At 34.0% G+C, this 13,514-nt stretch overlaps 1 protein-coding gene across 3 annotated transcripts in view; it reads left to right on the top strand.

The window, feature by feature from the left end:
- The window catches only part of Nmnat (nicotinamide mononucleotide adenylyltransferase), a 76,001-nt gene extending 64,063 nt beyond the window's left edge, over positions 1 to 11,938 (top strand). For all 3 annotated transcript variants that reach the window (XR_014127850.1, XM_081734689.1, XM_081734690.1), the window contains one exon: positions 2,293 to 11,938. Coding sequence is in view for 2 of the 3 variants with exons in the window: in XM_081734689.1 (XP_081590815.1) it covers positions 2,293 to 2,319 (27 nt within the window). In the remaining variant the exon portion in view is untranslated. The remainder of the gene's footprint in view (positions 1 to 2,292) is intronic.
- Positions 11,939 to 13,514: the final 1,576 nt, after the last annotated feature.

Raw genomic sequence — 13,514 nt, 5'->3', positions numbered from 1 at the left:
ACCGTGAATGGCCCTTTGTAGCGTAGTCGCCAACACTCTCTTTGGTGCGAGCGGGCCTGAGTTCGATTTCCGATAGGAACACCCGGTCGAAAAAGTATAAAAGCTTTTTCGGGTTAGCCATCCTAAGTGAGTTTTTCCTGGGTTTTCCTGATTTACACCAGACAAATGCCGCTACGGTACCTGACATACAGGTCCCATTCTGCTTCCTTCCTCCCCTTTCCTCGGATACTGTGATTACCGAGAGACGTCACCCCTCATACGTGACAGGCTAACGTGGCCATAGATGCCGAAAGCTCAGAAATCTTCACCATAAGGGTGAGGGAGACAGGATACAGTATGCATAATTATGGGAAATCTTTATAGAAGCACCCATCTGTCTGTTGATAGGTATCAAGTAAAAATAAGAGAGAGAGAGAGAGAGCGAGAAATGTTTATTTGAATAGATTCAATATTCCAGGACTGGAGTTCATCTCCTTCCTTACCTTTCCATTGAAATACAAGTGTTAAATATACCATATCTGGTTTCAATATTAAATTCCTCTAGTTGGGAAGTATACCATAGCCTCACAATATGGAACAAAACTCACTTGTTCAATTATTAAATGAAATTGTGAACTTCTTATGAATTAACTCGAAAACTTAATGATCCGGGGGAGCAAACGTTTTAAGGAGAAGGACAAAGGAAAGAGAAGAAAACTTGAGGCCAGCCTGTATAAATTACGAGGCGTGTTCGGAAAGTAAGTACCGTTTTGAAAAAAAGAAAAATACTAAAAAAGATTTTGTTCAAGCCAAATTTATTTTTACATGAAAGAGCACCTTAAACTATTTTTCGACATAGTTTCCTCCAATGTTCAAACACTTGTCAGAGCGGTTGACCAACTTCTCCAAACTTTCCTCCAAGAAACATTTCGCCAGTGAAGACAACATAACTCCACAGCGTTTTTTTTTTTTTCGTCTTCGTCACATTCAAAGCGCTTACGGCCGAGCTCGCGTTTTAGGTACAGGAAGAAGTGGTAGTTAGACGGCGCCAAGTCAGGGTTGTACGGCGAGTGGTCAGACTGCTCCCAACAGAACTGTCGAATTAACATTTGGGTGGCACCAGCAGTATGGGGACGAGCATTGTCATGAAGCAAAACAACTCCTTTACGGAGCAATCGTCTCCTTTTGTTTTCGATTGCACGCCGAAGTTTTCTCAGTCTCAAAGGCGTTCAAAGGAAACGGTGCGTACTAGGTGGACACTGGCAGTATGTTTCATTGAGGAAGGTTTGGACAAGTTGGTCGACCACTATGATAAATGTTTGAACATTGCTGGAAACTGTCGAAAAATAGTTTAACGTGTATTCTTTCATGGAAAAATAAATTTGGCTTGAACAAAGTTGTTTTAGTATATTCTTCTCAAAACGGTACTTACTTTCCAGACACCCTAACATATTACGAACAACAACAGTATGTTTTACGAAATTCAGAAATACGAGAAAGACCTAATGAAGTTTCTCATAATCTTGTTCGAATTGGGATGCATCGATTGTCAGAAGTGAAGTTAAGATACCTATCTGTTGCTGTGTTGCTAATAAAACTCTTTCGAAGTAATCCTTCTCTTTTCTTCAGTCGTCAGATTAGGAATCATGTTGCGGGCTGGATAAGAACCTTTTATTATACTGCACTTAGCTCGCGGGCCCCAGTTCGGCCACCACTGTTGTAAACTAAAGGAAAAGTGACTTACCTTTTTGCTGAGAATTACGTGAATTTAATACGTGTGTTTCTGCATATGTAGTGCATAGTCTTATATTATGCCTTATTATTGCACGAATTGGTTGGTGGTTCGTTGGGCAGGAGTTTAGCACCAACCTATACGAGATGTGGACATGCAACTTAACGTAGGATCAGAACCACGTGAACGGCTACCGGGAATTGAACCTGGCACTCGTGTTCTAGTGTGACAAAAAAGTAGCAATTGATTTTGAAAGTAAGAGGAAATCTAGTCTAATATTTATGAAAATGAGAAAGGCATTTTTATTATTGTGAGAAATTGTAAACAGTAATACTAGTCTCGTATTTACTTGATGACATTTTAATGTAACAAATTGTTATGAACTTACAAGTCAGCCTCATAATGAAACTTGGAGACAGCAGTCATTTTGCTTCATGCCTAATCGATCAGTACAAGGTTGCTTGAATACAGGTGAGCTTTTCAATAATTCTTTTTCCCTTTTACATTTATTTTGGTTCTTTTTTATGTAGTAGCTGATTGTTTTAAACCAGTAGTAACCAGTATTGCATGTATCTTTCCAGGGACTGAAAACTGCATGTCTTCTGTAAGAGATATCATCCTGCTGATTGGTCAGTGTAACCGACCCCCGAAGCCTGTTTTGCCTGCTCTTGTTTGAACCTGCATGCTGAAGACCTCGTCCCGAGCAACGTCACACAGCATTTGCTCGGAAGCAAAACTTCCCGGATATTTTGTGAAAGAAAGAAAAAAAAAATGTTTGTGAAGAATTGTATAGGAATTGTTTTGTTTTGTACTCTTTTGTAGTATATAGTAGTAATTTAATATTTTTCACCAATGCATCATAGTCAATAGTTCCTTGCAGTGTTGTTACATTTTTCAAGGTGTTTAGTACAAATATTTATATTGTATTGTGATTATATTGAGAATAGTAGACACTAAAAGACACACGAATAAAATATTTCTTGGTGTATCAACAATAATATTATAAATGATTTAGAGATGTTAAATACCGGTACTTTCGGCAAGAAGTTACGTACCATGGCGTCGCCAGGTCTTCCTCAAAACATCGAAGTGAAGTAACGGTAAGTCCCTCGTTTTTAGCTGTGTCTGCTTATGGGATAACACTCCTCTTCGAGTGAGAGAGACCACATCGAATTGAACTTTCAAGAGAAGAAAGTATTTCATGATTTCTTGGAAGATTTTACGCATGATGTTCAAACAGAAAAATAATGCCATGTCATCCTTATTTTCCTCTTTAATCATTTCATTATACTATTGCTATTATTGCCAATAATATTGTTACCTGATGCATTGCAACGAGTACTACTTAATCTAGTGTATTTTATATTTTTACTTGTATTCTTTGTTCGGGTTTTGTTTATTTTTCTTAATTATTGGTATATACAGGGTGTTATAAAAATGTGCCACAATACTTTAAGAATAGATTCGTCAGATCAAAATAAATAAAGTTCACACGAACCTGTGCTCAAAAGTGGATAGTTTCGGAGTTATAGGGTGCCGAAAACGTGAAACAAATGAACTTTAAAAGTTAGCTCCATTGTTATCGGACTTATTACAGTCGAATCAAGTCATCACTGAGGAACTGGTTTATCCAAATATCCATGTTTAAGAATGCTCCAGCACTTGCACACCAATTTTTTTTAGAGAGTTAGGTGGAGAGTGATCAAGTACTCCCAAACAGTCTCTTTAAAAATGAATGACAAGTACCGAAGGTTCTGAAAGATAGATATTTGGATAGTTTACATAATAGTTGCTCAGTCATGCCTTGACCTGACTATGATCGGTCCTTTAGTAGTAGAACTATGGACCTTTCAAGTTCATGGAACTACGAAACTATGTGCTTCCAAGGTCCATATGAACTATTTTTGTAACACCCTGTATATGTATAATAAAAATCCGTAATTACTTTTACCTACAACTTCGTACTATTTAGGCATCAGAGAGAGCCATCGCAATCAGTAGCAGGATGTGGTACTTATTCATAGAAGTGTTACGAAGTGCTCACTGAATGATATAATTTATTTCAATTTAAAATATTAATGTCGTAATATATTGTGGAAGTATTATTGTTATACAAAAGACATTTCTAAATTTAAAGGTGTAAATTTGTCTGTTCGGTCATTTCTTTAACATATTATTCTCAGAATCAACACAACTAATTGGAGATATAAATTTGTCATCTGAATAGGAGGGATGTTTAATATTTGTATAATTATGATACAAATTGAATCATTATTTCCATTATATAAATTCCCAAAAAAGGACGACATTCGCTTAATCGAGACACGTTTGTAAGTGAAATCTCTTTAAAAGCGGAATTCCTGGTAACGCTATTACTATGCGTTTGTAAACCAAATACTTAAAATTGTTGTTATTCAGAATGTATTATTATTATTATTATATAAGTTTTAATTTTTGAAGTTTTTCGTTAACTTGCGTAAATATGTCGAAACTATTATTTTTTTTATCATAGTTAATCCGTATATTATACAATCAAAACAAATTACAACTACATTATTGCTTAGGAAACACACACACACTTTGAAGGCACTAACAGCGTTTTTCAAGTTACAAAAGTGTTAGGCATATTTCTATCTATTCTTGTAGGCTTAGGTTATGAAGCAAGTGCAAGTAAAACATCATCATTTGTTAGAATAAATTTACAGAGTTGCAGTTTTATTTTATTGGCATGTGAAGATTTTAAAACATCACTTTAATATACGAGGGGCTGTCAAAATGTTCCCGGAGTGGTGTTCTAATGTTGGCATTTGTGATGCAGTCACAGTGAATCTTGTACAGTACAATTCTTAGGTTGCCCAAATAAGAATGTGACAAGTATTAACATGTCACAACAGGCAGTGTACGAGTAATGTAGCTGAAGAAAGGAGTGTGTGGTGATCAGTTGGTGCGATTTCATAGATCGAGCAACACGTAAAACTCAAGTTCATGTGCAAATTGGAGAAAATCTGCTTCAGGGACTTTGATAGCTTTGAAAACAGTTTAAGAGCATCGGATATTTTACTCTTCCCAAAGTTACAAATGGGTCTTCTCCGTTTCGCCAGCGCAGAAGAGATCAAAACCAATGCGACACCTGAACTTCGGAAGATACCAAAAGAGGACTTCTCTTGGTGTTTCCACCAATCGCAGGAGCGGTGGAGCACGTGTGTGTGTGTGTGTGTGTGTGTGTGTGTTCCGAACGTGCCAACTCTGAAGGCGATAAAATAAATATGTAGTTATGTTGTGGTAATAAGGAGCTACAATAAAATTCCGGGAATTTTTTGATTGCTCCTCGTATATACAGTACACGTAATTCCGAACACTTCAAACGGATTTACGGTAGATAACTGAACTCGCCTCTTGAGATAGATGATGAACCAGATTGTCAAGTACGAAATACACGCACAGATAGGATAACAAAGTAGGTAAACTTAGTTGCTTTATTCTTACGGTTATGTAGTTCACTTGTGCTTATTTCAAATTCATACTTCGTTACTTCATTAGTTTGCAATCTCCTGTATTTCATGCCCTCTGCCTTATTTCTGTCATATCATACGTACATATATAAATGTCAGTACGAAGAGTTGATTTTATTACATCATAGTCGAAAGAATACGTTGGTAAATTCGTTAATTTTTTTTTTTTTTTTTTTTTTTTTACATCAATATTTACATTTTATGATACAAATGAATGACAATCCGAGCCATTCTAAAATTTAATTGTGTTACTTGTACATAAAGCGAGTTACCTTTAGAAAGTAGGGAATATTTTGTAAAAATATGTTGAATCGAAATAACATTTATTTATTATTATATTTTTTTTACAAAAAATAATTATTGGAATGTAATTATTTCTTGACTACATACTTCGGTTATCTGATTTTTTTATTTTTATTTATTTATTTATTTATTTATTTATTTATTTACTTCTTTGAAGTAGAGTTAAAATTTTGTAATTCTTATTTCGTCAGCAAGGGTTAAAGGGAAAAAATAAACGATATAAAGGTTAAGATTATAATCGAATTACTTTACTCTAATTTAATTGTGAGCATTTTGACGCGAGCTTACAGGTAATGGCCATGGGTCTGTAACATTACCGTTCAGGATGTTGTTATATCGTTGTTATTCTAAACATGAGCTGAATCAAATAACATAAATAGCGTTGAGTGAAAATTGTCCTACAAGGAAACACACATTAAAGAGGGAAACCCAGTAAGATTATTATTTTTAAAAAAATATATTAAGTTAAACTTGATAAACGAAAGTCGTGGCCTTTTAGAAGTTTTTAAACATTATTCAGTAATCAGAGATGGCCAAAGTACGTAAAAAATCTATATTGCACAACGAAATAATTATTATCGTTGTTATTATTATTTCAAAAAAAGACGTATAATGTCATCATCTATTTGTTTTGCTGAATCGCCCATTTTAGAAGTTAAATTACCATGAGTCTAGAAGTTTCGCCTTATTAGTTATAACAACAAACAGACATGTTACTAAACGGAGTCCGAAGAATGCAATGGTACTACAATGCTGCGTACAATAGTTGTACTGAACTTCTGCCCGATATGTGTTAATATTTTTGAAGCTATCTCATCTGATAAATGTACATATATATTGTCATTATTATTATTATTATTATTATTATTATTATTATTATTATTATTATTATTATTATTATTATTATTATTATTATTATTATTATTAATAATAATTATTAATTATTCTTTGATCAAGAGACAAATCATGAAGCTACGAGGTACCTTTTATTATAGAAACTCGCTGAAGATTTTTTTTTTTTAAATGCTTACTCGAGACAGGACTATTGTACGTAATCGAGAAAGGGCTATTGTACACTATTTCCAATATTTTAGTTTGGATCAGTTGGCGAATCCTCGTCGTATTATTACAAATTGGTTCTTACAATCTAACTTCGTAAATGTATATTATTTCATCTCATCTCTGTGTGCTATAATTGTAGCTATTTTGCATTTTTTACTAGGGTTTCTTTTCCTGATTCGTTAGATTTTAGCATGCCGTTCAACATCGAGGCCATATGAGATATGGATTTAGAGCTAAACGTGAGATCTGAATCACATGAAAACGAATTTCCACCTGGAATTGAACACAGGTCTTCGGCACCAAAAGCATATGCTTCTACCATACAAAAAAGCTTGGTGTTTCGTTTAGTTTCTGCTTCGAGTTTTTTTTTCTTTCTTATATGTGACGGTATTTATCTTTTCTTAATATAGATTGTCACAAATATGTGCAGGGATTAATACAATAAGTCTGAAGGCTTTAGTGTTACATAATATTTTGGGTTCATAATGAAAAATATATGGTTTACATTTAAAGAATCATATTTTAAATAAATAAATAAACGAGTTTGACCAACCAAGAGAGTCATTATCTAATTTGGAATCAGTTTACTGCATTTCCTACATTATGGAATATTTATAGATATGCATTCTTTTAAGGAAATTCTGTACAGACTAACCAATATCGTCAGATTGAGAAATTGCTAATAATCCATTTCTCTAGTTGCCAGATTCTGCTTAAAATTTTTTGAACAACGAAACTCAGAATATCTTTATATGTAATGGAGATGAATTAGCAAAAAATTAACAATATTTTGTTTGTTATTAGGAATCACACTGACCCGTCCATTCGCCGTTCCCCACGATTGAGTGCCTCAATTCAACTATACGTAGAGGGCAAAGAATGGCTGTGAATATTTCATAGATTTCAAGCAGGTACAACTAATTTGATAAAAGGGCATGCGCAGCACAGAAATGTTGCTGTTGTTCTGTGGTATACAATTCTAAAATCGTTATGTATGTTTCGAGAGGCATCCCTTTGTATAAGTGTTCCCGGAATGTCTGGATACCATTCCTGATTTCATGTGAAACTTCCCGATTTCCAGACACCCGAAATAAATTCTAACGAATTAGATTTCTTTAGTCAACGACATTTCATAGTTTGCAAACCGGAAGACAGTTAATTAATTATAAACATTGTATCAGTTATTACGAAGTTACTGAAAAAAAATATTTATCAGGACCCGTTCATTCAACAAACCGTGGAAATCCATAATACTGTAATATAACAAAATTTAAGTACATTGATTGGTCACAGTAAGATACAATTAAAAAAGAGAGAAAGAAAAAACAGGAGACAGAGTAGTAGTTCTTTTTAATTAAAGTCGTACAAGTATTATTATTATAAAACAGGGACATTAGAAGAACAATAAAGGCCCGTTCATAAATACTAGTGCTTTTATTTGTAATTTTGTTATGTACAGCTGCAGTTGTAAAATACATCCATTGTAAACATTTTGGTTTCACTAGTTCTATACTAGCGTTACAAGACTAATACGTTTTATAAATTAGACCTTAGAGTTTATCCAGTTTTAAAAACGATTAAACGAGGGCCGTTCAGAAAGTAACCTCCGATTGGTTAAAAAAACACCAAAATAAATAAGAAGAATTTATTATATTAATATGAAAACTACTTCTTTGCTCTATTTTTCAACATAACTTCCGTACACATTTAAGCACTTATCATATCTTTGCACTAGCTTAGAAATTCTATCAGCATAAAAATCCCCCTCCTATGCCTTGAGCCAGCCTGTAATTGCATTTTTCAGCTCCTCATCACTACGTCATATAACACAGTCCTGTAAATGTGTGGAAATTCATCGGAAAGCTCTGAGATTGTGAAACGCCGTTCTTCACGAACTTTTCCATCAATTCCTGAATGAGTTCACCAGTGACTACTGATGGCCTGCCACTCCTCTCTTCGTCATGAATGTTTGTTCGTCCACTTTTAAATGAACGAACCCATTCACGAACAGCTCCTTCACTCATCACTATTGGTCCATACACGGCACAAAGTTCCCGATGAATATCTGCTAAAGAATATTATTTTGCTGTAAGAAAACATGGAACAGCTCGCACCTCGCACTTGGCGGGGTTTTCTATTGCAGCACACATTTTGAGACGCTACAAAACTAGAACTAGTGATTAGATAACCTTCACTCTATCACGGCTGGATGCACACTGATCTACCGCGCACGTCTATGCAGAGATGGTAGCGCTACCTCCACTGCTTCACGCACAGTAACCAATCGGAGTTTACTTTCCGAACGCACCTCGTATAATCAAGAGGAAGATGTACAGTGGTTACTAATAGCTCGTGAGGAAAGTCACATTACGATTTTATCGCTGCAAAGTAAGGGAAGAAAATTTACCTCAACTGTATACTATATAACCATAGTTTTGAAGTAAATAATCCAGACTGTTGTGCCATAATTATTCATTAGGCTGTATGGAGGACGGACAAGCACTGAGTATTAAAATGTACACAAATATTTTTCAAATTAATGTAGTCATTTGACAAGGTATTAGATAGGGAAATAATATTTTCGTAGTGTAATTATTTTTTGTAGTAAAATGAAATTTATACATCAGAGGTATTTATAGCTATAAGGTTAGAAATCATCTGAAAGAGGTTAAAATATTAACAATAAAATTATTCTTTTCTATTAAGAAAAAGGGAGGAAAAATCTGCCTGAAATGGTGACAGGATTTTACCTTATTATTTTCGAGGTTTTCTTTTAACGAGTGGTATTAAGGAAAGCTGCTGAACGAAGTTTGAACACGCTAAAACTGCGTAGATTTTGAAAATGTTCACAACGTCCATTCAAAAAAAAAAAAAAAAAAAAAAAAAATTAATAAGCAAGTTGTGATGTATGTTTCCATCCTGTGGTCATGTTTTAGAGAGATATCGAAGTAAATTGAAATATACTAAGCTGAAATAAATTATTAAAAGTTTATCAGTCTGAACTACAAAGCAGTGGCGTTCCTGACTCTTTTAATTGTACTGTGAGCTTCTTATTACGAGCAGTGAATCGGTAATCTGTTGTACTTGCGAATAAAGCAGTTTTCTTTCGTTTACAAATCCAAATCTAAGTCAAACGTAAGATAATGTACAGTACATAATCTCATCTTTTTTAATTAAACGTGATGCGACAGAAGTTGTGCTTAACAATTCTCTATGTTCCGAAATGTGTTATGTATATATATACAGGGTGTTATAAAAATGTGCCACATTATTTTGGGAATAGATTCCTCACAAAAAAAAAAAAAAAAAAAAAGTTCGTACGAACATGTGCTCAAAAGAGGATAGTTTCGGAGTTATAGGGTAGCGGAAACGTGAAAGAAGTAAACTTAGAAAGTGTATAACTTCACTACTGTGGGACCTATCGTAGTCGGGTTAAGACCACTGAGGAACTTGTATGTGAACTATCCATGTTGAAAAATGTTGTATACTTGCGCATCAATTTTTAGAGTTAGGTGGAGAGCGATCAAGTACTTCCAAACAGCCTCTCTAAAAATGATTGTACAAGTGCCGGAGGTTTTGAAAGATGGATGCTTGGATAGTTCACATACTAGTTTCTCAGTAATGTCTTGACCCTATTACGATCAGTCCAAAATAGTAATCATGGACCTTTAAAGTTATTTTTTTTTTTTTTTTTATGTTTTCGGCACCTTATAACTACAAAACTACACACTGCCGACCACAAGCCCATATGAACTTCTTTTTCTTATTTTGATGTGAAATTTTTGTAACATTCTCTATATATTGGTATAGGTCAGAGATCTGCAATATTTTGATATTCACGAACCAAAAAAGTAGAAAATGACTTCTTTTGGCTTTCTTTCTTTTTCTGTTCACTTAAAATGTCGTGCAAGTAAAAATATTTAGGATTGTACGAAACAGTGTTGTGTATAATAATCGATATCAGATTTAACCATACACAATATAACGTAGGTTTTATTTAAAATATTAATTTAAAATGAAAACTAAATGTACAACCTGAAAGACACGACTATTCTTGGAATAAATCTAGAACTGTTGGTCGAATTTCAGTTGGCATAGAGGCACTTTCGTCAATTGGTTGACCATCATAATTTTAATTTTGATTTCTGCAAATCCTTTAACCAGTTAGGTTTCGATTCATCCCTGAAGCCTTGATTATGATTGTTAAAATCAGGAGAACAAGGGAAGAACTCTACTTCAGAAACACCTTTTTATTCAGTGAGTTCATTGTTATTCTTATTATATTTTTTTAAAAAAATATTATTTTCGTCTTAATTTTTAACCAAGTGTTCAAGGCTCTACGAGAAAGGCGAAGATAGAAAGTGATTGAAATATTAAGAAGAGTTATTCCTGATTAATACTAGGATATTACAGTAACCAAAATTAAAATGTGATCCCTAATCGAAGTTGGTACCTCCAAAGCTGGAATTCTTTTGACGCCACTGACAAAAATATATAGGTGATATAGATTCTTACTTTTCTGTGACTATAGGAAAAAGAAAAAGTAATTGTCAAAATCTGCACATTTCTTAATTTTAATATAAATAAGTCTGTTGTGTAAGTTTTTAAACAAGGATTGAAGGCGAGACATAGTACTTCGAAAAAAAAAATGTCCTTACTATGAACTGTATAAAATATAAAGTATACCCATATTTTCACGAATTTTACTTTCATATATGTATATATATCTGACAATGTTAGTTGAGGAACTTATTAATTATAATGCAAAGAATATTTACTTAAGGAACTTATTGACTGCGATGCAAACAATGCCTTAAATGGTTGGTGCACCGATTAAACAAAGACACTGAAGATTATTTTCTTATGTTAATCATATTATAATTTATATATATGTGTATATAATAACGCAAAAGCTTAAATGTACTTCTAGTAGATTAATACAAATCAATATAATCTGCTCCTAAAATATTCAAACATAAACATGAACGTTTTCTTGATCACTGAACTATATACAAATGAATTCCGTTCTATTGTTGCCATAGAATTGTTCATGTTATCCAATGTTGGTAGTAGTAAGTTATATGTCATTATAGTGAAAATATTTTTTGTTATGTGAAATTACAATAAGTTAGTAAAAAATAGAATATATAAATATATATTAATAAAAATGTGTAATGAATGGTCTTATTTAGTAAGATCAGTGTTGTGTCGGATAATATTCGTGAAGTGCCTGACATTTAACGTGCAATATCTTGCAAACGGTACAATATACGATACAATTCATTAAACCAGTGTATTTCTGAGAAAATGGTGCATGAACTTGATGTATCACTTGCACCTATTCTCATTTTTTTTTTTTTTTTTTTAAAGTAAAGTTAATCCAATATGGCGGATCTAAGATGGTAGCCAAGGTGTGTAACATGTGTCAGAGAAGCAGCACTAGATCCAAATTCTTTTGCATATGCTCACATTCAGTCTAGTTACATCAAAAGAAACTAAAAGCAATTTTGTGTCCCAGCGTTATAGAAGTTTATGATTGAATTCCGGATATATGAAGGCCCATAAATATGCAAATTACCGATATGGGTCGTTAAAATTAGTACAATACACATTAGGCCGCGGAAAATTTTTCATTTGAATCAATTTTGCACGGATACCGAGGGGACACCATGAATGTATCTTGTAAGGCAGGTTTTTCATGTCTGAATAGACAAGGTATTTTAATCCTCCATATTTCTGCATGTAGCTCGTAATGTATGTATGCTAATTCTAGTAAATAATGTTCAAACCTAGTCAAATGCGCACCACTCTTATAGTACTAGTTGTTTGACAAGAGCAATGAACCTAATTAACGTGAATAAGCATAAAACCGAATTAACGTGATAAGCATAAAACCGAGAAGTTTCATTGTGAGATAATCTTGAGAGAACAAATACAGTCCTTCCCAAAGCGTTATACAATCATAGATACAGGGCGTTTCAAAATAATGATTGGTGGTAAATAAAGATGGCTTACTGTTATAGCACATATGTATATATTTTTAGTTTGTCTTTACATTTACAAGTTATTTTTAAATGTGTTACAAAAATTCCATACCAGGGGCGTGAACCCCCTTCAAAATAACTTTGTAACTCTTTTAAAATAATATATTTTGTTTTGTCTGCATCAGGGGTGCACTTACGAGGTTCTAGACACTACGGACCCTTTAAAATCTTCCGACTATGGAAACCCTCCGAAGGCAGAAAAATTTCTGAGTGTGTGCCTGTTCCACACTCTCGTTTCGTGTGACCGTGTAGATATCAACTCGGTAGTCAGATCACTAAAGATTACATTGCCTCTAGTTTTTGGATTCATACAATCCGTTAGATAACTTTGAAATACAATATGAACAAAAACTACACCCTTCGTTTAACAATAGGAAAACAAAATTGTTACGTCGAGAGTATGATTAGGCCAGAGCGAGAAATTATGGAATTCAAGGTCGGATACTATTTTCCACAAACAAATGCAAACAAAAACTATTTCCCGAAACTTACTAGGTCCTGATACTTCGTACTGTCGTCACCGGGAGTTGATTACGTGATATTCCGAACATAGAATGCTTTTTCATTGCCCTTTGCCGGTGTTTTGCGAAAATCACCTGGCAAGCGAAAAATACAATTTTCAGTTTATCATTTCACGATTATGCTTATTAGGCTAAGGGAGACGCATGATTAAGGCAAGTAAATGATGGAAGAAATGGTGAAATGAGGATGTGGGAGGAAACAAGAGTACTCCGAGAAAACCCACGGACACGATGTCGTCCGTCACAAACTTACTTGGCCGGAGTCGAACCAGGAGCCCTACGCACCAGAAGTAAGCACCACTGAGTCGTCATGCGAGAGCGTAAAAATAAATTACTGATTATAACACGGCACACAAATAGC

Source organism: Thermobia domestica, chromosome 12, assembly GCF_964235325.1.
Source record: "Thermobia domestica chromosome 12, izTheDome1.hap1.1, whole genome shotgun sequence".
In the NCBI taxonomy this organism is placed as follows: domain Eukaryota; kingdom Metazoa; phylum Arthropoda; class Insecta; order Zygentoma; family Lepismatidae; genus Thermobia; species Thermobia domestica.
The sequence above is the reverse complement of the archived record's forward strand: the minus strand, read 5'-3'. Positions and strand labels throughout refer to the sequence as shown.